The 24,871-nt window shown below is 42.0% G+C and overlaps 1 protein-coding gene across 1 annotated transcript; it reads right to left on the bottom strand.

Annotated features, from left to right (window-relative positions):
- Window positions 1-1,697: 1,697 nt before the first annotated feature.
- LOC128499678 (acyl-CoA dehydrogenase family member 11-like) lies at window positions 1,698-24,267 on the bottom strand. Its single transcript, XM_053468576.1, has 15 exons — window positions 24,156-24,267; window positions 22,852-23,131; window positions 17,899-18,131; window positions 17,153-17,252; window positions 15,667-15,784; window positions 15,440-15,582; window positions 5,449-5,598; window positions 4,961-5,055; window positions 4,782-4,881; window positions 3,370-3,510; window positions 3,179-3,271; window positions 2,999-3,106; window positions 2,344-2,515; window positions 2,093-2,159; window positions 1,698-2,006 (listed from the first exon to the last, which is right to left on the bottom strand). Exons 2-15 carry the CDS (start codon window positions 23,047-23,049, stop codon window positions 1,877-1,879), a joined length of 1,848 nt encoding a protein of 615 aa, XP_053324551.1. The 5' UTR covers window positions 23,050-23,131; window positions 24,156-24,267; the 3' UTR covers window positions 1,698-1,876.
- Between the last annotated feature and the right edge of the window lie 604 nt (window positions 24,268-24,871).

Genomic DNA, 24,871 nt, shown 5'->3' with positions numbered 1-24,871 from the left:
ATTCAGGCTTTTTCTTTTTTTCCTAAGTTAATATTCAGATTTTGGGGGGTCGTCTTATAATCAGGGTCGTCTTATAATCGAGCAAATACGGTATATTCATTTTATCGTCCCTCCTGTGCTCGCCACAGCCATAATTCATACATTTATGATTTTCCTGTAAATTGTGAAGTCCATAGATATGTCACACTAGCTACTTATGACTAAACATCATAGACTTCACAATTCCTTCCAAACTGGTTAAGTGGCGCTGCCATGTTTGTACTCTTTTTGTAGGGTGCGCTTTCCCCGTTCCAGGTATGCACACAAGGAGGTATGATAACGAATATATGAGTTATTATTGATATGTGTTGGATATGACCTGGATATGAAATGGTTTTCCTGACTGCTAGTGGTCACTTAGCATATCAAAGAATCCAGTATCTATGAGGGGATCCAGGCATATGGTCGTCTACATTTGAACTTAGACAAAACTGCAGCTCCACTGCAGGACCTAACACCCCGTAGAAGGCCCCGGTTGGAGTCCGAGCTTCAAAGGACAAATTTATCTCACAAGACCTTTTGGCACCACATGCCTGTACAATCAAATTAACCCCTCTCATACTGAAATTGGCCATACCATCTCTACCAGGTAGCAAGTCCATGTATGCACTACACAAGTTGGTGTGACAGCGGGTATGTAACATTCTATGCATTTGCTTCCTGTTTGCCTATTACCATCTAAAAGCAGTCTTGATAGCTTAGTCGCGTGGAACTGTGCTATTTGGCATGAATAAGACTCCACCAGTTGATTGACACCCAGATTCACTGCCTTAGCAAACATTTAGACAGTGAAGGTTTGCTGAGGCCGACACATCAAGCAATTTGGGAGGCTTAAATTGGGGAGAACGTTTAGTTTTTGCACTTATTCCATTATTTTTGTACAATTATTTATTAGATTTTATTTTTCCTTCCCGACTTGAGTGCACTTAATTTTTAAGTAAACCTGCATCTTACTGCTCCAAGAGAGCTGTGGTAGGTGGATGGGTAAAATAGTATTGGTGGGTAATAGAGCAATGTCACTTTCTCTACTGCAGTGCAGCAGGATCTTCTTTAAAACATCACCCGTACATCATGGCGGGATGAGTGAGAGGGGCACGAGTGACCGGATTTTCAGCAACGTTTGTGCGGATTTCAAGTCTCTTACAAATAAAATCCTGTGATATCTCAGGATTTCCACAATGAGTAGGAGCATCTTTATGGTGTATACCTTCCGAGCGCCTATATAATGGGCATATAGATGCCCATATAACATCAAAGCCCCCTGGCAGGGTTAAATTCTTCATAGCTGAAAACAGCGGTGCATAATGAATATGTGCGGAGTATAGCTGCATGTAATAAAAATAATGAATAAGCCAAGACACAGAAGCTTCGTATCATTATAGAGTGCACCATGTTTATTTTTTAGGAGGTATAGCCCTGAAAAATTCAGATTAAATGTGAAAAGAGACATGTTTACCTCCTCTAAAAAGATTTTTTTTTCCTGCGTATAGTGGCAGTACGTATGGGTTGTTCTTTCCCCTCAGGACAAGCTTCTGAAAGACCAATCAAAAAGTAAACTCCTCCCCTCTTACCCATATAATTCAATTCAATTAATATAACCAAAACCTCTCATTTATATTATGTTTATATATTTGTTGCCAACTTTATTAGGGTAGTTGAAATCATGGCTAATGAGGATCAATTCTAAAATGCAATTTTCACCCAGAAATACATTATTTATAATACCCTGTACCCTTGTGTTCTAAAAAGGAGTCCTTTAGTCTTCTATACTGAGAATGGAAATCTAGTTAATATACGCAGAAGGCACTGTAATTAAAATACCGTGCTGCCACAGAGCCTAGAGTTTTCCTCTTAAAAGAGGGCGCTTTTTTTCATACACCAGCTGCTTAGCCAGGGACTGTGCTTCTGTGCTGTAGGTCCCTGAGGCTTCAGCTTTAAATACAGGGCACAGGTCCTGCTCACTCCATCTGGCAAGAGACAGAAGCAGAGGTTGAATAGAGAGCAGCCATTACATTCACCGTTATTCCAGTGCGCTTGCCTATTCACTGCTTACCTTTCAGCACAGTACTTGTCTGTTTCTGATGCTCCGGCCCATGCAGCATGTTCAAGTAAGAGTGAACCTGGAGGTACAAGAGTGACAGAGGATATTCCAGATCTTCTCACGTGACTTTTAAATTTCGTTTTTTCTAAAGCTTAATGGAAGGGATTCACAATATGTTTTACAGGCATCATTTTCAAGTCTCATTGACAGTTTTAATGCAGGACTATATGAAATAATATTTTCTTTACCTTTCTTTACCTTACCAATGTAAATCTTAGCAAGACTGTAAGCAAAGTCTCTGGCTGCAAGTTCCATGAAGCCACCTCCTCTCTCTCCTGCTTGTTGTGTAAAGATTTTGAGCTGCTGTAGTGCCTTCATTGAGACATGCGCAGGTTTGGAAAGCCCAGGTACGTTAGATGCAGCTTCCAACTTATCCTGAACATGGAAACACAAATAGTAATTAACTTCATTCATAGACCTTCATTGATAGTTTGTTAAATAAGCCAATGATGTTACAAAACACTTTGTATAAATCGTTCTTTCAGGAGGCAGAAAAAGAAGGATGGCAACATTTAACCAACGTAATGTAAACTCACAACTTGGGTCTAGGATCCAGCTAAAAAAAGAATGTCGTAAAGATCACATGACTGTAACAATGAGACTGTTATTGTTGGTGCGTTGGGATAATTTTCTGTAACGATGAGACTAGCCAACAGTACAGCGGCTAGGTGTCAGAACACGTTTTCACTACGACAGTCCAGTCTCTTGCATTTTTCTGCTGTAGTTAAGCCAATCCAAATTGTTTACGGTAAGGGAGGTTCCAGTTCTGCAGCCATGGTGGCGCCAGATTTTCGGAGTCCTGTGTTAAACACAGTGCTGCTTTTTCTGATAGCGGGACAGCTCAATAATGTGACTTACCTGAGTGGCAGAGAGGTAGGCACTCAAGATATGTCCTTTGCTCTTCATGATTGAACGCAAGACATCTAAAGACAGGATGTTGGTTGTCCCTTCCCATATTGTCAGCACCTGAAATGGGAGAAAAGCAGTATGATAGCTGCAGTCCTGCCCTCTTTGCCTAAGTCCCATTTCCCCCCTTACCTGAGCATCTCTGAGCATCGCAGGCAGGCCCGTGTCTTCCATGTAGCCCTGTCCACCGAAACATTCCAGCCCCTCTGATATAACTGCAAGAGACTGGCGCATAGATATAACAGAGATGTAATGTTCCTCCTTGTGTTCACTAAAGCCAGCTCAGCAGTGGCATACATGGCAATTACGCTTTCTGGGTTTACCTGTTTTCCTGTGTACAGTTTGGCAATGGGTGTAAGTAAACGGAGGAGGTAAAGATCCTGTTCTGTTGCCATGTTTGTTTCTTCCAGACCCAACAGACGAGCAACTTCCATCACGAGCAGAAAAGCTCCACGCGCCTCCACCTGAAAACAGCAGTGTACACTATCAATAGGGCCATGGACTCTTCCAGACAGTAAAAACAATATTAAGGTGTTCTGATGCTGATAATGCTGATTGTGAGCCATTACATTTACTTAAACTCATACAGAACCATTTTTGTAGCAGAATAATGTAGATATAAAACAGGGGTTTGAATCTGCTGCAGTATTTCCCACATGCTTGAATTTTCTCAGGCAATTAGCATGTAAGGGAAGGTGAGATAAATAGATGCACCCAAGGCACACTTGGTAAAAACCAAATTAATAAAGAGAGCCTGTCATCTTATCTACACTATATAATCAAAATTATATCTTTCAGTCATACCCGTTGCTGACAGGTGTATAAAATGAAGCACATTGGCAGCCATCTCCACAGACAAACATTGGCAGTAGAATGGGTCATACTGAAGAGCTCTAAACGTGGCACTGTCATAGGATGCCACTTTTGCTACATAGTTGAAACATGAAATTTCAGCCCTGCTAGATGTGCCCAGCCCATCATGATGATGCAATGATGAACAAATGTAATTTAAGCACAAACATGCTTTTTGGGAAGTGATGCGACATTTCAATGAGCTTAAATTACCGTATTTATCGGCGTATAACACGCACTTTTTTAACTAAAATATGAAGCTGAAATCCTACCTGCGTGTTATACGCCGATAAATCCTAGAGCTGCACTGTGTTAATGAGCCGCGAGGAGCTGCACAATCTTCCCCGCACAGCTCTCTCGCGCGCCCTCTCTGATGCCGGGAGCCCAGGGATGACGTCACTCCGGCCCCGGCATCAGCACAAAAAGTAGAACACTGGAAGATAAAAAGGACCCATACCAGATCTCCCAAAAGGTAGGGAGTCTGGATGGGCCTCTCAAATACTGGCAATATTGGCAATATATAAAATACATGTGTTGTGTGTCTCTGAGTGTGTGTGTCTGAGTGTGTGTCTGTCAGTGTGTGTGTCAGTGTGTTTGTCATTATTTGTGTGTCACTGAGTGTGTGTCTGTCAGCTTTGCTGACTCACTGAGCTCCTTCTTTTTGCATCACTATTATAATAAATGTTATAATGTAATAAATATTATTCCAACATTAAGTTCAGAGCTTCCAAGTCATTTATTTTAAGTTTTTTTTACTCAAATTTCCTTGTTAAAATGAGGGTGCGTGTTATACACCGATAAATACGGTAGCTTGTCAAAAGGCATATGTAACTGGAGAGCATTTGCAGCATCCATGTATTTTCTGAGTGGACGGTAAACTCACCTCCATGCGTGTCATAGTCTGTATGTGTAGCGGGTGGTCCTTTATTAGTTTTCCAAACACAAATCGTTTGGCCGCATACTCCCTTGCTAAATTGATCACCCTGAAATGCAAAGCCCAGAGATCAATTAGGGTGCATTCTCATAGCATATTTATGGTGCTTTCGGACATATAGAACTTACCTCCTCATGACAGCTGCTGCAGAAATAGTGTTGTGTATGCGAGTAATAGTCAGCATGCTGGAGATAGAAGCAACTCCGCGGCCCTCGGGAGAAATCTAGGGAGAGAGGAAAAAAAGCATTAATCTGAAACCAGAGTACACTTGCACACACTAAACGTGGCTCCACTGCTAAGAATCAGATTAAATTCTAAATGCCACTTCTAGGCTTTGTGTAAGTGTTGCTTTCAAATACTGTTTTTAGTTTATTCCAGTCTGTAAATTGTACTAGAAGTAAGTTGGTCTTGGCTGATACCTTGACAGAGAAAATTTTATAAAATATAAGTTGTAATTTGACAATCTGTTTAATTTAGCTGTTCCACTACTCCAGTAAAAGTAGTCAAGTTTACACAGAAGCCTGTTAAAGAAACTAGTGCCAGCAGTGGCAAGGAAGGGAGTAGCCAGAAAGCCTAATGTTACTCTGTATTATTATGTTAGCTTTATGTAACCTACCAGTAAAGCCTTCACCCCATCAAGTAGAAGCTCAGCTGTTGCCATCGGTCGAGTACCCAGTTTATCTTTAAGCCTCTGAACCTCGATTCCATTCAGCTTCCCATCTGCACCTCGAACTTCCAGGTAAAAAAGCGACAGCCCTCTAGTTCCCTGTAGAAAGACGGAGGCTACACTTTGAAAATCTACTGGTTTAGGTAAATTTATATTCCTGATGCAGGGCACAGAGAGAAGCAGATGTACTAATGTCCAATAAAAGTCTTCCAAGCGGCAAATAACAGTGAAAGTGTGCAACGATCCAATGTCTAGGTATATGTTCACCCATACCAAGGGACGTTGTTCCCTAGTAGATGCCAGACAAGGGCGCTGGATCCAGGCATGAAGAAACTATTAATATTATAGATAGCACCATTTGGTTTGTTTTGGGGAATCTTATGGTCCCCCAATGTGTGCCCCTAATAATGGTGCCAGTCACCGCTACCTATATTTTTGTCATACATGGTTGAGTTAGGACTGGGATTTTCGTATACCTGTGTGACACTCTTTTTCAATATCAGCATTGGGAATTTCAGTTGGATGTATTCTTTTGATTTGAAACAAATATGGTTAAGGCTTATTGTGGCTTTTAAAAAAAAAAAAGGTAGATGAACAGTACCCTTGTTCATATGCATATGAGGGGAAATTAATCTATTTTCATGTTAAATACATTTCTTGCAGCATCCTATAAATATTACTGTATCATATAATAAAAATAAAATAGGGTGCGTGGCCTGGCGGTGAATGGAGTGAGGAGTGTTGTGTAAGAGCTATGAGGTAAGGCCGAAATAGCTATAAAAATCCACCAAGAACCTGAATTACACGTAACATAGAAGGGGATCTCATAGAGAACGCAAAATCATTCCTTTTTCATGCTGAAACTAAAAAAGAAATAAACACCACAAAATGGCGTAACTCCCATGCAATCAGTGTTGGATGAAATGGTACTTCGGTGCTGGCTACAGGACCTCATAAGTCTGACAACACTATAAAAGCAACGATCGTGGCTCTAAAAGCTACAATTCAAAACAAGATGCAAAAACTGTCCAACAAAATTAGAAGAGACATAAAGGGTGGCTTGGAGGAGCTCGGAGATGGCCGCACACTAACTGAGCTCCGCTCCCAGCGAGACCACGAGCGGCATAAACGCGGCGACAACCCACCTGTATCCCGCGAGGTGAACATCTTCCCTCGGCGGGTCCGTTACGCAGCACCGGCAAATGGCTTCCAGAGCCGCTAAACGGCTCGATCGGCAGGACAAGCAGGGAAACTTCTTCACCCCGCGCCGCAAAATGGCGGAGGACACGCGGGAGAGGCCCAGTTCGGGTGAAGCATCACCAACTTCTGATGCTCCTGTAGAGGACTCTGAAGTAAGTCTTTCTGAAAACACCCTGAAAACTATGTTGCTAGACCTACGCAGCAACTTGCGGGAACTTGCTCAAGAAATCAAAATTGATATTCAAGCACTGGGAGAAAGAACCTCCCATTTAGAAAATAAAATGGAGGAATTCAGCAATGCTCATAATGATTTGGTTGATCGGTTTAATTTGCTTGAAGAAGATAATGCAGCACTCAAAACTAAATTGGCTAGCATGGAAGACCGTAGCAGACGTAACAACATCCGAATCAGGGGCATAGCTGAATCTGTAACGCCACAACAACTCCTTGAATTCCTAGCTGGGTACTTTAAGGCTTTGGTCCCTGATCTGTCTGATGTGGATGTCACTATAGGTGGGGATTCCCCACCAAATTACTAGTTCACCGGAAAGGCATCCTTAGGGTGATTACATCACTGGAAGAAGGCACAACAGCACTTTCGGAGTGGGGTCTCCCTTCACCTACGCAGCCCCTGCTGCGGTCTTCTAACACCCGCTTGCGGAAAGAATGGTTCCAGAAATGATATGTACTGCCTTTTCCAGTCCGCTGCATTATGACCTCATGTAACTGACTTACTTACACCCTATGTAAGTATTTTTTTCTCTGTATGCCATACTTTCAGACCTCAGCTCCTTAATGCCCTGCTCCTTTCTGGCCTGGAGACACTGATTGCTCGTTTTCTCTGATACGTTTCATGATGAGGCACAATTCTTCATACACGACTCTGCTATGATAATGATTCCTCAGCGACCTGTTCCTTTTTACACATGTGAGAGCTCTCCAAGACACCACTATTGCACCATGCAACGCATGTATTCCTGATCTACTCTACAATATCTCAGGGACTTGCTTTTTCTCGGATACTCGCAGACTCCTATACACACCAACGCGCTATATCAAATAACATGCTACTCATCACACGTGCTTTCGTAGCTACCACCATATTTCTATGCCCAGAAGGACTCTGCATCGAGCGGCACAACCACTACAGGTCTACTCTATGACTCCTCAGAGACCTGTTTTTTTTTTACTCAAAATCATCAACCCTACATCAAGCGACGCACCACTGCAAAACTCCATGGCAACCAACGATACTAACTCTACGTCCAGTGGAGCACCACTGCAGAACTCCACGTCAACCAAAGACACCACCCTACCTCCAGCGGAGATACATTTACTACACTTTCTCGCAGAACTCCGTGACACTCAAAAACACCGACCTTACATCAAGCGACGCACCACTGCAAATCTCCATGACAACCATAGACACAAACCTTATATCAAGCAGCGCACCACTGCAGAACTCCATGGCAACCAAAGACACCACCCTACATCCAGTGGAGCTACGTCTACGTCACTTCCTCACAAAACTACACGATACTCAAAAAACACCAACCCTACATCAAGCGACGCACCACTGCAAAACTCCATGCCAACCAAAGACACCTACTCTACATCCAGCGGCACGCCACTGCAGGACTCCACGACAACCAAAGACGCCAACCTTATATCAAGCGGCGCACCACTGCAGAACTCCATGACAACCAAAGACACCACCCTACATCTAGCGGAGCTACTTCTATGCCACTTCCTCGCAGAACTTCACGATCACCAACACCAACCCTACATCTAGCGGCGCACCGTTGTGGAACTCCACGACAACCAAAGACACCAACTCTACATCCAGCGGTACACCACTGCAGGACTCCACGACAACCAATGCCACTAACCTACACCCTGCGGCGCACCACTGTAGGTCTACTCAATGTTTCCTCAGCAACTTTTTTTTTGTGTGTGTGTTTTTGTGTGTTTTTGCTTTTTCTCTCTTCCGTCGACCGCTTTGAAGAGAGGCAATATAGCCGAAGCATTACCGACTACTGATGGAGGTCTCCCTGCTGATACCCCCATAGCGAAGTCTTTATTCATGGGTATTTGATCCAATGTGATCTTGTTTGGACTCACAAGATGTTCCTCCCCCACCTAGTGGGGTTTTTTTGGTGCTCCTGCTCTTTTGAGTATGGGTCCGCCAATACCTACAAGGTTTTTACACCTTGAGTTAATGTGTTTCACTTGGTTTATTTTGAAGTGCTATCGCAACTATTTATGTTTGTGTCTCTCCTTCATGCTTATGTTTCCCTCCAATGTAGATTCTTTGCCCACCTCAGGTGGGGGATGGAGTATGCCGGAACTTGTGGGGCGATGTGGAGCGGCGCGGGGCTGGCTGGTTGGGGACCTGGAGAGCGGGGGGTGCTTGTTCCTGCAGGACAGCAGACCTTATTTATTCCAGAGGATGTGCTTCGGATACGGAAGGTGGTTGTACAGAGGAGGAATTCCTGACGCCGCGCAGACTCTAGTAGGGTAGGATTACTCTTTGCCCTGACCACTCACATACTCGGGCCCTCTCGTGACTATAGCGTCCATTCTCATTTTACTCTTTTACATTATGACCCTTAACATTTTGTCTATGAATGTACGGGGATTAAGCTCCCCCCATAAACGGAAATTGGCAATGCGGGAAGCCGCTTAATCAAAAGCCACGGTAGCCTGTTTTCAAGCGACCCGCTTTGCTAGGAGGCATGCTCCTAAACTGTATTTCCCTACTCACTACGCAGCAATGTCAGATACCAAGAAACAAGGGGTCGCCATACTATTTAGCAAGCACTGCCCTTTCCAATTGACCTACAAATATACAGACCCACAGGGTAGACTGCTTATTCTATCAGGATTATTAGATGGCGATCCTATTACGATTGCCAATTTATATGCTCCAAACACATCACAATCATTCATCAAACAGAGCCTGGGGAGATGCGCGAAGGTGCGGAACGGTAGACTTATTATTATTATGTGGCGATTTTAACATAGTCGTTGATAAGAGTTTGGACTCCACTTCTACATCCACATCATCTTGTGTTAGGACACACACACCTAGCCGCCATTCTAAGCTACAACAAATACTGACGGAATTTGATCTCCATGATGTTTGGAGATGTCAACATACAACCGAACGAGATTACACCTTCCATTAGACGCCACATAACACATACACTCGTATTGATTTTTTTCTTACAGATAAAACTACATTACAGACTTCCACTTTATCTTCCACTATTGGAGACATAACATGGTCCGACCATGCCCCCATTCTACTTCACATGCCCATTGTGACTCCTCCATCCAGTGACAGGCGATGGAGATTAAATGAATCACTTCTCTTAAATCCTGACCTCTTACAGACGTTATTTACGGAACTCCGACATTTCTTCACGTCCAACCTGACTCCTGACGTCCTGCTCCCTACTATCTGGCTGGCCCATAAGGCCTTTGTCAGGGGCCTTTTCATCCAACATGGAGCCCGCCTTAAAAAAACATATACTGCAAAACTTGATGAACTACGCGCTAAACTATCCGAACTTAATGACCTCAACAAACTAGCGCCTTCTCCGTCACTCGCACTTCAGATATCAGATGTTAAGGCACGATATAACAATCTCCTACTCACACGTTCGGCTACCGCCCTTCGCAATCTTAAACAAATGTTTTATTCAAAAGGCAATAAAGCCGATAGACTACTCCCTAGCAAATTTAGAAAACGACAAGCTTCGTCTCGGATACCCTACCTTTCTTCCCAAGATGGGGAACCTATCAGGAACCCTAAGCTCATTGCAAATGCATTCGCCCGTTATTATGCTACCTTAAAGACGACACAAATGCATCTCAGCCCCTTTCCTCTTTCATGGTAGGATTCTTGTCCTCTCTTCCCATCCCACGGCTGTCTCCAGACGCGCAGAGTCCTGGCGGACCCCATCACCCCAACAGAGATCAAAAATGCCTTAAAACAACTTAAACCTCATAAGTCTCCGGGGCCTGATCGTTTTCCCAACTCATACTATATTACCTTTGCCGATATCTTAATACCATCTCTGACAGACCTTTTTAACAGCTTTTTTCGTGATGGTACTACCCCACGGGAGATGCTTGAAGCCATGATAATCACGTTACCAAAGCCTGGTAAGCCTACCACCGCATGCCCGAACTTTCGCCCTATTTCATTATTGAATACGGATATCAAACTATACGCGAAAGTCCTAGCCAACCGTTAAATATCTTTCCGAAAAGGCATTTGATCGCCTTCACTAGGGTTATATGACGTATACTCTTAAATCTTTTCATCTTCCTGATTCGTTTATCACTGCGATCACAGCACTATATGATTCACCATCGGCAAGAGTTTTTATTCCGGTTTCTATTCTGACAGCTTTAACATTACCAATGGCACTCGTCAGGGATGCCCTCTTTCTCCCCTCATATTTGTATTAGCTTTAGAACCCTTGGCAATCGCGATCAGGAACCATCCCTCTATTCAGGGATTCTCATTTAAAACGCAAACTCATAAAATTAGCCTATTTGTGGATGACATAATCTTAGCTCTATCGCAACCCCTTATGTCACTCCCCCTCTGATACAACTTCTGGAGGAATATGGCAGGATTTCCTACTATAAAAGCAATTCAAGCAAAACACAAGCACTCCCACTTAACATATCTGCTCACGATTTGTCTTTATTGCAACGCCTATATTCTTTTGATTGGAGGAATGACTTTTTACGCTACCTGGGTATCAAACTAACAAAAAGCTTCTCGTCTTTATTCCACGCTAATTTTGTCAAATCCTGGCCAAATATTAGAAATGATCTCCAAACATGGACCAAATTTGAGATATCCTGGTTAGGACGCATAGCTGCTGCCAAAATGGCTGCTCTCCCTAAATTAATGTACCTTTTTCGTGCGCTCCCTATACCACTTCCTTCCAACACCTTGCAACTTTACCAAGCCTCGTTCTCCACATTCATTTGGGGCAATAAAAAGCAAGACTGGCCATGTCCACTCTCAAACTTCCAAAACGTGGGGGTGGACTTGGGGTTCCAGACCTCCGATCTTATTATAAAGCTACACTGATAGCCCAGATGTTTACAGCATTCAAGGTGTCTGAGCGCCCTAAATGGTTGGAACTGGAATCTACCTTTACTTCACCTTATCAAATTACAGAATTGCTATGGTTCCCACCTTCTTTATTCCCGAAATTCACCTAGGCTCTTCCCAGCACTCGGTGGTCTCTGCGCGTCTGGAGAGAGATTATATCCAAACTTTTGCCCTTCCCGGCTGCTCTTCCCTATGCCCCTGTATCACTGCTCTCTCACTTTTCTAAAGATCTTAGTCTTCAATCTTGGATATCTCTGGGTATCCACAACATTGGACAACTCATGACAAAATCTAGCTTGATGTCATTTGCGGACCTTAGAACCAGATTTGGCCTCCCCCTTTCTGAACACTACACGTTTCTCCGCCTGAGTAATATTCTACGGACAGTGTTCTCCCATCCAGACTGTACCGGAAACCGCAGACTATTGGCTTTCCTGCGCTCCCCGGGCCCTACCAGACATGCCATTTCCATATGCTACAAAGCTATTGTTGCACAGACTTGCCCAACCAAGTTGCCCTACATGATAGCTTGGGAAAAGGAACTCAACACAGAGTTCTCTGACCAGGACTGGTCGTCCGCGATATCTAAGTTCATTGGCATTTCCCGTTGCAGTAAACACTTTGAAGCGAATAGGAAATTCCTTTTTCTATGGTATATGGTTCCGACTAAGTTGGCCGCGATTTTCCCTTCTTGTTCCAACCTCTGCTGGAGATGCCAGAGTGCTCCTGGCACAGTGAGTCATATTTGGTGGCATTGTCCCAATATACAAATACTTTGGAGGCAAATTTTTGACCTCCTTAACTCCTTTCTAGACTTTAAAATACTTCCTACTGTTAAAATTGGACTGCTAGACATGCTACCTAAAAACATTGCCCCGTGTTATAGACCTCTGACCTTGCACATCCTTACTTCGACAAAACGTCTGATAGCAAGACATTGGAGATCCACTAACATACCGAATCTGTCGCAACTCAGAGACGACCTTACCTTTATTGAACATATGGAGGCATTGACATACACTAAATCTGACAGTTTAGAAACCCACAATAAGATTTGGACAATTCGGCACCTTTTGGCATTACCGTATTTGAATTCGACCATCCTCTTGGATGGGGGGGCTCTGGGTGTGACCTGCTCCTCCTGCGTCATAGGTCCGGCGTCGCTCCACGATTAGAGGCTGGTGTTGCTGGCCCGCCGCCTACTCTTGAGGGGAATTGGGTCTTACTATCAGACCGGATGGTTCTGATTAACGAGGGGACACATATTACCTGTATAATGAAGGTTAACTGAAGATTGCTGCATTCCATGCATATAGCACTTCCTCTGTTTTTTCTTTTTTGTTATTTCTTTTCTTCTTTTTTGTGTTATTTCATAACTACGTATTATGAATAACACCGTACGCTCGTATGGTAAACATAGTAAACCTAATGTTACATTTTTGCTGTGCACTGTTGTTTACATATTATGGTTCACAGCTGGTCCTTGGGAATTCTTCTTTCTCTTGTTTTTTCAGATGACATCTCTACACACACTCATACACCCTTCAATTATACTCTCAACCAATTTGTTTGTATTCACGACAGTGATACATTGTCTCCTCAGCAATCTTCGTCCTGTGAAGATTTCACTCTGTCCATATTCTAAGAGCAATTTCAGACGAGATGTATCTTTGACCAGTATTGTACTTTATTGAATGTTTGTGATTTCTGAAATGTACACATGTACCTAGACTTTTTTTTTATATGACCAATAAATCACAATAAAAAGAAGAGACATAAAGGAAATGGGTGAGTGGACTGCGCACTTAGAAAAAAGGAGAGAGACAACAGAAGCGCACGACGGCCTGGATGTTGCACATCTCTTACTAGAGCAAAAATGCAACAGTGTGAGGGTCTTGATAATGTCACAGTGGGAGGAATTAGTGAAGAGGTTCAAGCAGCAGACCTGGCAAGCTACCTTACAGACCTTTTTCACACAATGGTCACCAAATTAAGCCCTCGCCGTGGACAGGACGCAAAGGTTGCCTAAACCACGTTAAGTGAGTAGTGAGGTCCCCAGGAACGTGATAGCATGGATCCATTTTTTAGAAACCAAAGAAGCAATCATGCAAGCTTCTAGGTCAGATATCTCTTTACCAGTCAAATGCTCATCACTTAATTTTTTTAATGATCTATCACAACGAGCTATGCTAAAAAAAGAGAACTCAAGGGAATTACCAATATCCCAAGAGAGGTACAAGCAAAATACAAAATGGGCTTTCCCTACCAAGCCAACTGTCCTCATAAATACTGCCTCAAAGCTAAATGGCACTTCAACTGTGGAAGAACCGGAGAAAACACAAGACCATGGCCTTTTTGAAAAGGAATCAGATGATCTATCCAAAAGGTAGATGTATACTACTGTGACATTCTGCCCTGGTTTCCTGGCTCCTGTATTGTGCATTCAGGTTTTTGGACTGTTCCTAGTTCAGCCTCTAGTGGCCGCTCTGCCTATGTTTCTGCTCTCCTCCTTTTGTTGTCACCTGGCCTCGTTACCTGCTGCCCTGCAGTATAAAGGGCTGTAGCTTCCTGCAAACTGGTCCTTGGCATTGTAGTAATAGGACCGTTTTGCCTTGGTCCTGTTCCTGAATTATTCCTGGCTTCCTTTTGTAACTGATTCTGTATTGCTCCTGCCTTCAGCCCTGCGAGTGGGCTTCTTGTCGTGTGCCCTGCGAGTGGGCTTCCTGTCGTGTGCCCAGCCTGAGGGCTTCCAGCAGCATGTCCAGTCGTGTGCCCTGCCGGGGGGTTTTATTTCAGCATCAGCCTTGCCAGTTCCAGTCCCGCACTTCTGTCTGCTGTGTGCCTGTCTACCTTGCACCATGAATCGCAGTGTACAAACAGACAACGCTATCCCTGCACCGAGGCCCCTCGCTAACCTGCTTACCCAGTGTGTGACAACTACTCAGATACATGCTCAACAATCATTGTTATACTCCATTAAATGTCTACTTCAGGCCAAACTCAGGCCAAATTATACTAATACAAGAAATGAAAACCGTTATACTACAGGAACAAAGAAAACAGCCCACATATTCCTTTATTACAAGCTTCTTAGACTCCCTGGATCTACCCCAAATACCAGTATCAGACTGTGAAGCACTAGCTGTTCCTATAACTACAGAAGAAGTAAATCCCCCGGCCCCGACGGGTTCCCAGATACTTATTACAAAATGTTTGCTGAATCTCTAACTCATTTTCTCACCTGCTTGTTTAACTTCTACATAACCCTTACAGAGCAGGGCAAACCTAATAATTTTCTTATGTCTACCCTGTATTGTCTACTTATAAACAGAGCTGAACATTATACTAAGTTATAAGGGTATATTCAATAAGAGATGAGATATGGAGAATGAAAACCTCGGTGCTATGATTCAAACCCTCTTATTATGCTGGTTTATAGTCCCACATTTTTTGCCTTGTTAAGTGTAATTCACAATGATGGTTTTTTGTACATATTACAATTTCTAGTTTTTTTTATATCTGCCAAGTAAAGATTTGGACATAAAACACACAGAGAACACTTACATGTAAAATATAGCGACTGAGCAATCATTAACCTACCTGCACTGTTTGACCTTGGCTATTGATCACCCTGCCTAAGGTCAAGCTCATGTCTGAGTCTGTAGCTGATGTGAACCATTTGTACCCATGAAGCCGATAAGTCCCATTTTCCTGACAACGTGCCACTGTCTCTGTTCCACCCGCTGCAGAGGGAATGTAACAAAAATATCTGGTCACACATTGCCCTCTCCGATTTACTGGGAATAAAACATATTAGTGTTACCTACCAACATCTGATCCTCCTCTGCGCTCTGTCATCCATTGTCCGGAGGTCCAGAAATGATTAGGGTTTCGTGAGGTCAAATGTTTAAAAGCACTTTCTAGAGTGGCTGATCTACCCAGAGACTGTTAGAGGAATAGAAGTCGAGAATTAGATGTACCTTAGGTAATGCTGTCTATAATAAGAAAAAAAAGCAAAGTTAATGCTTTTGATTACGTTTTCAAGGCTACTTATCTTATGTCTCTACTTATCTTATGTACCTGAAGGAAAGGCCCCAGACATTCCCAAAAAAAACCTGTAGAGCAGGATGGCTTGGCTGTGTTAACCTGCTGATGTGATCCATAGCCATATAAAAGACACTCATTACAAATCCTAAGTGAGCAGTGGTGTATTCTGGCCTTCACCAACTAAGGGGGCAGTTGTCCGTATTGGGCATTAGTGTGCAGCTGTTCAAAGGGCAATTTTTATTCTGTAAACACATGCACACTTAGTAACCTATGATGCCCTATTTGGTTTGCAAGCATATAAATGAAAACTGGTTGTAAAATAGTCGTTTGTGACACCCAAGATTAGCATCATATGCAAATTATCTTGCAATAATTATATGTTAAGGGGAAAAGCCAATTACTTTAAAACCCATTTTCTATAAAGGACATTTTTCTGTTCCAAATTGTCCCAAGTCCATCAGAATGTCCAAAATGCATTCTTAGCGTGCAGTCAAGAAAAGCCACCTTAAGTCGATGCTGTAGCTCCAGAGACATGGGCATTTTGGAAATGAAAATAAGTAACACTGATGTTCCAAAGTACTTTAATTATTAACAAAAGTAATAAGGTGAAGTAATTTTACTTTTTTGCGTACTGCAGGCTTGCAATTTTAATTTTTAATTAGTGTTGGCTTATTCACAAAATAGTAAGTTGCAAATGAGATGACATGTCACATCTCCAACTTAACTATACATTATGGACTGTCTTCTGTGAGAAGGTCTAGGTTGGCCCAGTATGCATAATGACTAGTCAAATAAGGGAGCACTGTATGTGAATTCGTGGCATGTCATCTCCATTATGTGGTTACAAGTTGGCCATTCCTATCGAACGACTGATAAGCTGAAATATTTCAGTGCACATTAACTCAATATTTAGTGTATAAATGCCAAAGTTTCACATACCTCATACTCAGCTGACAATAACAAGAGGGTGTATCATCTAAGTCGTGTGCTTGCAGGAGAGTTGAGGTATTTAAACTCCCTAATATCACTGCATTAGAAAGCAGAAGCAGCTGTTCTTCAAGGTAGATGTTATTTAATACATGCTCATATCAGGGAGCTGGAATGTTCTACCCAAAACTCACACAACCCCTACGTGTTAGTGAATACAAACCATGGTGTTTTCAAGTTCCATATATTTGTGTTCTTTGAACAGAATTAAAAGATCAATCTTTTTTATAAGAACACACAGCAGGAAACAGTGTTTATGGCACCCCAGTATTGTCTTACCTCTATGACCTTGGCTGCACCATCAGTCATGGCTAGCGGAGCGGTGAAGCATCCAGAAGATGGCGTGTACAGATATATCTTGGCAAGCTGAATCAAACGGCTGTAAAATAAAGGATCTTTTTTGTACTTTGCAACCTAGTTGAGCTGTAAAGCATACTTTGCTTTTATAAACACAAACAATTTAGATAATGCCAATATTTCATATATGAAGGGCAGTCAAGGTGCAAATTAGGTGGTCATCTAGGGAAGCCAAAGCACAGAGAGAAGGATTTGGCGATTGTACCTCATAAAGAGAGCAGACGGCAAACAAATGTTCCTTCAAAGATTTATTTCATTCAAGTGACCTTCATGACTTACCATGCAGTTGGTGAGTTGACATGAACAGTTTACATGCTACTTGCACTTCTTCTAGTTTTCTGTTTAAAATGATGTCCATAATTTTCTACTTAATAGTTCATCTTTACGTTCTCTATTTTGAACTTTTTTAATCCTGGTTTTTTTTTCCTGAACATTATTTTCCCAGAATCTGGAGACAAATGAACTGGTGCAGAAGCAACCTTCTATTCATATCTAGAGTTTTTTAAAAATGTCTAAGAAAAGCGCTCCAGAAGTCAACATTGTTTAAACCCCAACTCTGTACCCTGTCCCCGCTGTCTAGTCTCTTACCCAAGTACACCCCTCCCCCATAGTAAAAGATTTCTCATACAGGGCATAATAGGTAGAGTGGAAAGGACAAACATATTTACCTCCAGCTAGAATACCTCCTCTCGTATGCTTCCGCCACAAGGCCTTCCTCTGCAGACAGCTCTTTCATCCTCTTCCAGGCCGGACAAGTAACAATCCTATCCACTCTTTGACCCCAGGCATCATACTGTTGCAGCTGTGGTGGATTCAACTCGCACTCACGTCCAAGTGAGTCAATCTCGTCCACGAGACGCTGTCCAAAACGTTCAAAGTCTTGGCTGACCTCTTCCAGTATCTGCAACCAGGTTCTACAATTTATATCATTTCACAGTCTGCTAAATAGATGTAATTATGTCAGGACAGTAAACAAAAGCTTTCTCTTAGTAAACTAACATTTAACATAGATTCATAATCACAACGATGTTGTAGACAGAAGAAAATAAAAACCAAAATACTATTGCAGGTTTTGTTGCATTTACAGCCAAGGCTGCATTCCGAGCAACACAACAAAATTCAAAAAGTACAGTTCCCAGTTAAATATGGTTTATACCACATATCACGGGTACCGCTTAAGCTGCTCCGCTAGTTTAGGAAAAGAAAACCTGAAGACCTTACGCTACAGTGAGACAAAATGAAACTAGCCTCGTGTTACTTAACAAAGTGTGAATATCCACCATGCATGGTTCATTGAATATGCAATATGGAGAAGAAAAGGTTTTCATGATTACTTCATACAGGCATTTCTACCATGGGAAGTCCTACAGGAAAAATAGTTCTTTGTGAGCATAAAATTAAACCCTCTATACAGTCATGTAGGTTTTCATGGAAAAAACCCTGGTTTCATCTCATTTTCAGCCAATAAACTTCCTTTGTCTGCAGACCTGAAGATCGACAGTCGTGATATTTTGGGTGACATTCCCTGCACCGTGCGGTACAGTTTCAGTGGGAGTGCTTTCAGTGACACTAAAGAGGGCCGTGGGGGTATAGCCCTGGAGCTGCGACTTCTCCTAAAGGTGACTTTTCTACAGGCAAACAATTACTGTTTTTCTTTATTGGCGAGCTGAGCTTTTGCCGTAATTGGTACAGACCTGTCACCTTCCCAAATGTTACATTTTGAGGTTCAGTACATTAAGTAATCCTTTGACGAATTGATTACCCTCTTAGAAAACTACATTTTTGTACTGGAACCTATTCTAATAGTATGGTTATTTATTTATTCTGCCTTTGTCATTGTTTTTGTATTCAGGTTTATTTTGTGAAATAGCTTATTACACGCCGGTAACTAGGAGGGTTGCTAAAGATATAGCAAACCGGAGACACCTGGGATTTTAGGAGTGAGAGAAACACCCTAGAACCAGCGCTGGCAGAAACCAGTAAAACCAGATACGGAGGCAGCCCTCTCTTGGCAGGCTGGTTATGGTGCCATATTCTTTCTATATCAGAATTTTGCCATCTTAAGAACAGTGAGGATGATAGGTTCCCTTTAATGACAAGCTTGTTTTGAAACACAACAAAGTTTACAGTCCCTGATCAAATGGAATAGCAATTGTAATGAAAGGATCATTAAGAAACAGTTCACTGTCCCTGACATTACAACCTGGAATTAAAATGCATTTGTATAATTTGATTAACACAACATGCCTCTCACTTTGATGATGCAAAATGTCAGTGTGAAACAGACAAGAAATAAGACTAAAAAAACAGAAAACTTGAGCGTGCATAACTATTCACCCTCAAAGTCAATACTTTGTAGAGCTAACTTTTGCAGCAATCACAGCTGCAAGTCTCTTGGGGTACATCTCTATAAACTTGGCACTTCTAGCTACTGGGATTTTTTGCCCATTCTTCAAGGCAAAACTGCTCCAGCTCCTTCAAGTTGAATGGGTTTCCACTGCTGTACAGCAATCTGCAAGTCATACCACAGATTTTTAATTTGTTTGTTCGGGGTTTGACGAGGCCATTCCAAGACATTTAAATGTTTCCCCTTAACCCACTTGAGTGTTGCTTTAGCAGTACGCTTAGGGTCATTGTCCTACTTGAAGGTGAACCTCCATCCTAGTCTCAAATCTCTGAAAGACTGAAACAGGTTTCCCTCAAGAATTTCCCTGTATTTAGATCATTTCTTCAATCCTGACCAGTTTCCCAGTCCATGTTGATGAAAAACTTCGGTGTTGGGTTTGCACCAGACTAAGCATTTTATTGATGTCCAAAAAGCTCAATTTGAGCCTCATCTGACCAGTGTACCTTCTTCCATATGTTTGGGGAGTCTCCCACATGCCTTTTGGCAAACAGCGAATCTGTTTCCTTATTTTTTTCTCCAAGCAATAGCTTTTTTCTGGCCACTCTTCCATAAAGTCCAGCTCTGTGGAATGTATGGCTGAAAGTGGTCCTATGGACAGTGTAACGGGTTCACCAAGAGAGCTGTAGTAACTCCCAGAGATCACCCACATGTATCCTCTTGTTGTCCCCGGAATCACTTCCAGCACCAGCCAGCATGCGCACCTTGGAACCCTGCTATGTGTACTCAATAAGTAGACACAACTACCTTGAACTGAGTACAGCAGGAATGAACAGTTTACTGTTGTAAAACATAGACTGATATAGCCACAGAACTTCATTAACATAAATTAACATTGATAAACAGGTAGACAACCCAACCTTAAATCCCCTTTAGCTACTGAATATTCCCCTGGTAGCCATCCTGTTAATGGGAGTTAAATAGAGTTCCTGCCTGTTTGGCAGCCAGGCTGGAGCCATCTCTGAGTACCTTGGGCCCCTGTATGACAGGTCATTCTGTCACAGACAAATCCTCCAATCTCTGCTGTGGAGCTTTGCAGCTCCTTCAGAATTATCTTTGGTCTCTTTGTTGCCCCTCTGATTTATGCCCACCTTCCCTACTCCGTGAGTTTTGGTGGGCTGCTTTCTCTTGGCAGGTTTGTTGTGGTGCCATATTCTTTCCATTTCCTAATAATGTATTTAATGGTGCTCCGTGGGATGTTTAAATTTTTTTTAAAGTTTTTAGTCTGTACTTCAACAACTTTGTCCCTGACCTGATTGGAGAGCTCCTTGGTCTTCATGGTGCTGCTCGCTTGGTGGTTACCCTTGCTCAGTAATGTTGTAGCTTCTGGGGCCTTTTAGAACAGAGGTAGGTAGGTAGGTAGGTGTGTGTGTGTGTGTGCACACTCACTGGCCACTTTATTAGGTACACCTGTTCAATTGTTTTTTAACACAAATAGCAACTCAATGCATTTAGGTAGTCGTAGTCAAGACACCTTCCTGAAGTTCCAACCGAGCATTAGAATGGGGAAGAAAGGGGATTTAAGTGACTTTGAACGTGCCATGGTTGTTGGTGCAACCATGTATTCATTACAACTCATTACAACCAATGTATGCAGAATAGCATGCGGGGTCGGAATTTGGCATAAACAACATGAAAGCATGGATCCATCCAGCCTTGTATCGATGGTTCAGGCTGCTAGTGGTGTGATGGTGTGGGGAGGATTTCCTTGGCACACTTTGGGCCCATTAGTACCAATTGAATGTTCCCAGCACCTTGTAGATAGAATGCCATGAACAATGAAGGCAGCTCTGAAGGCAAAAGGGGGTCCAACCCGGTACTAGCAAGGTGTACCTAATAAAGGGGGCAGTGAGTGTATATATACTGAAATTGTGTAACTCTTAGATTGCACAACTAAATACGTGACTTCTGAAGGTAATTGGCTGCACTAAATCTTATTTAGGTGCTTTATAGCAAATGGGGTGAATACATATGCATGCGCCACTTTTTCTTAAAAAAGTTATTTTCTTCATTTCACTTCACCAATTTGGATTATTTTGTGTATGCCCAATACATGAAATCCAAATTAAAATCCATTTTAATTCCAGGTTCTAATGCAACAAAATAGGAACAATTCCAAAGTGGGTGAATACGTTTGAAAGGCAGTATATATTGATATAAATATATGGAGTATTTGGAACCTGCTTAAAAGCAACCATACCTCTTGATTGTCATACTCATAAAAGTAAAGGTTTTCAACAAAAAATATATTCAAGATGTAATTACCGGTACTACTGCTGTTTGAATGCATATGGCAAGCAACCTGTAGACATGCCACACATTTCTAACAATATCTGGCTTGCGTTCATACAATGGATAAATTCCAAATCTACACAAGAGGGTGTTTCTAGGAGAGTTGGAGTTTTACCTCAACTGGGTCTATTCACTAAAGAAAGAGTTATAAGCAGAGTTGTGGTTTTCACTTACCGTCTGCAATAATCATTATGAACACTTGCAAGTTTCCCAAACATGAAGGGCTGAGCTGTCCATGTATAATGCATAATTCAATGTGTAGGAATTCCCTATATATTATATAGGGTCAGCCAAATTATCTGTGCAGTAGGACCTTCATAACGTAAACTGAAAAAGTTAAAACTCCTGACAAGTCTCCTTTTGGTGAATAAACCCCACTGACTTACTTTACATTATGAAGGGCCAACCCCCACGAGCTTGTACTCTAAGAATCTATTGGATTGCCACATTGAAATAAGTGAGAATTCTTGAAAGTAACCCCACTGATTGATCTATGCATTATGCAGGGCCAGCTCATCCATTCTTGCATTGAGCATAGTAACTTCATGGAGTTGAAGCCACAATTGTCCTACAAAATATCTGGCCAAATCCTGTTTTAGTGAATAAACCCTAATAGCTTATAATGTGTAATTCTTGACAATATTCCGAGAACATATATGTCTAATTTTCTAATTACAATACACACAGGCTAGGTCGAGTGCAGATTATTAAAAAAAAATACTGGTTCATAACCCTGGTTTTCAATCCTTCTCTCTCTACTCTATTGAAATGAATACGCTTAATCTTCTTAAGTATTTCTATAACAACAGGTGCTTTTCAATTATACAGAAAAGAAAGAATCTCATAGCTACTGGTACCAAATAGAGAGTGTTTCTGTCTGCTGACTAGTGTAGTTTTGGTTGTGTGGTTTGCAATTAGCCCCTACCGCTGGAGGAAGATGTCGCTTCAGATAGTTTTGGAGTAGTGTATCCTCCAAGAATTGGTTTCCCAGCTTGGGTTGTTCTTGGAAAAAATTTCCAATATGTGCATGGGAGAAAGGAATCTTTATTTCTTCCAGGATTGCCTGCTGCTGAGGTCCAGAAACATGGTCAGCGGCCGGAGACATGGCACTCTTGCTACCCATTGGGCACACAGACTGGCACTGTATGCCACTGCGCCAAAGCTTTCCAGTCTTCTGAAACACAAGGAGGTTGACCTATTTCACCCTGCAACGAAGAGCAGATTAATGCAAGAAAAGAAGGAATGGCAATGCAAGAATATCAAGGAAATCAATTTTTTAGACATGTCACTGTAAATACAGGTACCATATAGTTTACTGTGATAGTAGCTGCAGCAAATCCAACTAAAACTAATGGACGCGCTTTCCACAGAGGCACACGGAGTTCTGGACAGACCCCTGCCCACAGCATCCGCAGAGCCAACGCTCTGGCGATAAGTATAACAAGTGCAAATGAAGATGCTAAACTAAAATTATTCAGCAGAACACATCTTCTGTATGGAATTTAGCTGGGGTGGGAAAATGGGAAAATGCATATAAGCGTTCTATACAGTCATCCCACGAATTTGCAAGGGGGGATCACAAACGAATTACACACAAGTTTGGTATGATGTTGCTTTATAGCCAAATTCTAATCAGGGCTGTTATGACATATATCAGAGCCTGACGATCAGGTATCTTTAGTGTTGAAGTAATGAGTATATTGTTTTTGAGGTTTTTCTAAGATCTGTGACAGTGGCACTTACCATTACCATTAACATTTTACCATTCCTTCCAATTTAATCTAATTAAAAAAAAACAACTATGACAACTATGACAATGACACCTCTGACAGCTCACGGCCACAAATGTGCTTAACGTCGTATGGCTGCACACGGGCATCGAAGGGCTCTCCATAGGGTTCTCTTGATCGCTGGACAGAGAAACCCCAAACGGCAACTCTATCAAGTGATCAGTGCCATCCAAGGGGTGCCATTTTCTGGGCAACGAATACAAAGCAATTGTATACAGGAAGAAAATTCACATACATAATTTCACATTCATCAAAACAACACATAAAGAGAGCAAATTAGGAACAAAGTCTTTTCTTGACGATCACTTCGCAAATATCACTAGAACCGTTCTTTAGAGTTCTCGACAATTAAACACAAACTTCATACTAAGAACACAGTATAGTAACTGTTATTTAATATCTAAAACACACATAAAGTACGGCAAACACCGCGAATTACCCTCTTGTTCGTGACATTGGAAGTCTTCTGTCCTCTTCACCCGCAGAGAAACACAATTAGATATTCATGAGGGTGGCGGAGATATGTAATTCATTGGTCAGAGCAAACAACGGGCGTCACTGACTCCACGGAGCCATTTCGCTTGCGGCTTGTTGGCGGCAAAGGTTTGGCCGCGTTTTCCAGTGAGTCAGATATATTATCATATCCGACCCGTGTAGAGGTGTTCAGTATGAGTACTATGTTATAGGAAATTAGGTTTGTAATGTAAACTTATGTCAGCATTCCGGGTAATATACTTGTCTTATATTAAATAACAAAAAGGCATAAAGTGTTCTAGGGCCTTTTTGGAGGCAGCGTGTACTAATTTATAACTGAATTGAGTTCTTTAGCATAGTTCAAATAGCTGGTTACAACAAACGTCTGGCAGGCACTTATATCCATGCGTTTGTTTTTATGCTATTCAGGCAAAATGATGGTTTAGGTAAACTTTAGGATCAGGCATAGGCAAAGTGTCAATACAAGGACACCAGTTTGCCTACCCCTGTAGAAAGAGGAGCCCCCTGTGACAAACAAGCCAACCCTATTAAAAAAAAAATAACATCCTTTAAAATAAATCAACCCCTGGAAATGCCTTTTACAATTCACACTCGGGACGTTATATTAATGTCATTAGATTTGGTTGCAAGCTTGCACTCAAGATCATCAACATCTGTTGT

This window comes from Spea bombifrons, chromosome 1 (assembly GCF_027358695.1).
Source record: "Spea bombifrons isolate aSpeBom1 chromosome 1, aSpeBom1.2.pri, whole genome shotgun sequence".
NCBI classification, from domain to species: Eukaryota; Metazoa; Chordata; class Amphibia; order Anura; family Pelobatidae; genus Spea; species Spea bombifrons.
This window is presented reverse-complemented; position numbering and strand designations above follow the sequence as displayed.

Coding starts and splice junctions, on each gene's coding strand:
- LOC128499678 (XM_053468576.1), bottom strand. CDS start 23,049: ATGGGTAGCAAGAGTGCCATGTCTCCGGCCGCTGACCATGTTTCTGGA. Junction 18,132..22,851: donor AGCGACATCTTCCTCCAGCG/GTAGGGGCTAAT, acceptor ACCTGGTTGCAG/ATACTGGAAGAGGTCAGCCA. Junction 3,272..3,369: donor AACTGTACACAGGAAAACAG/GTAAACCCAGAA, acceptor TCTATGCGCCAG/TCTCTTGCAGTTATATCAGA.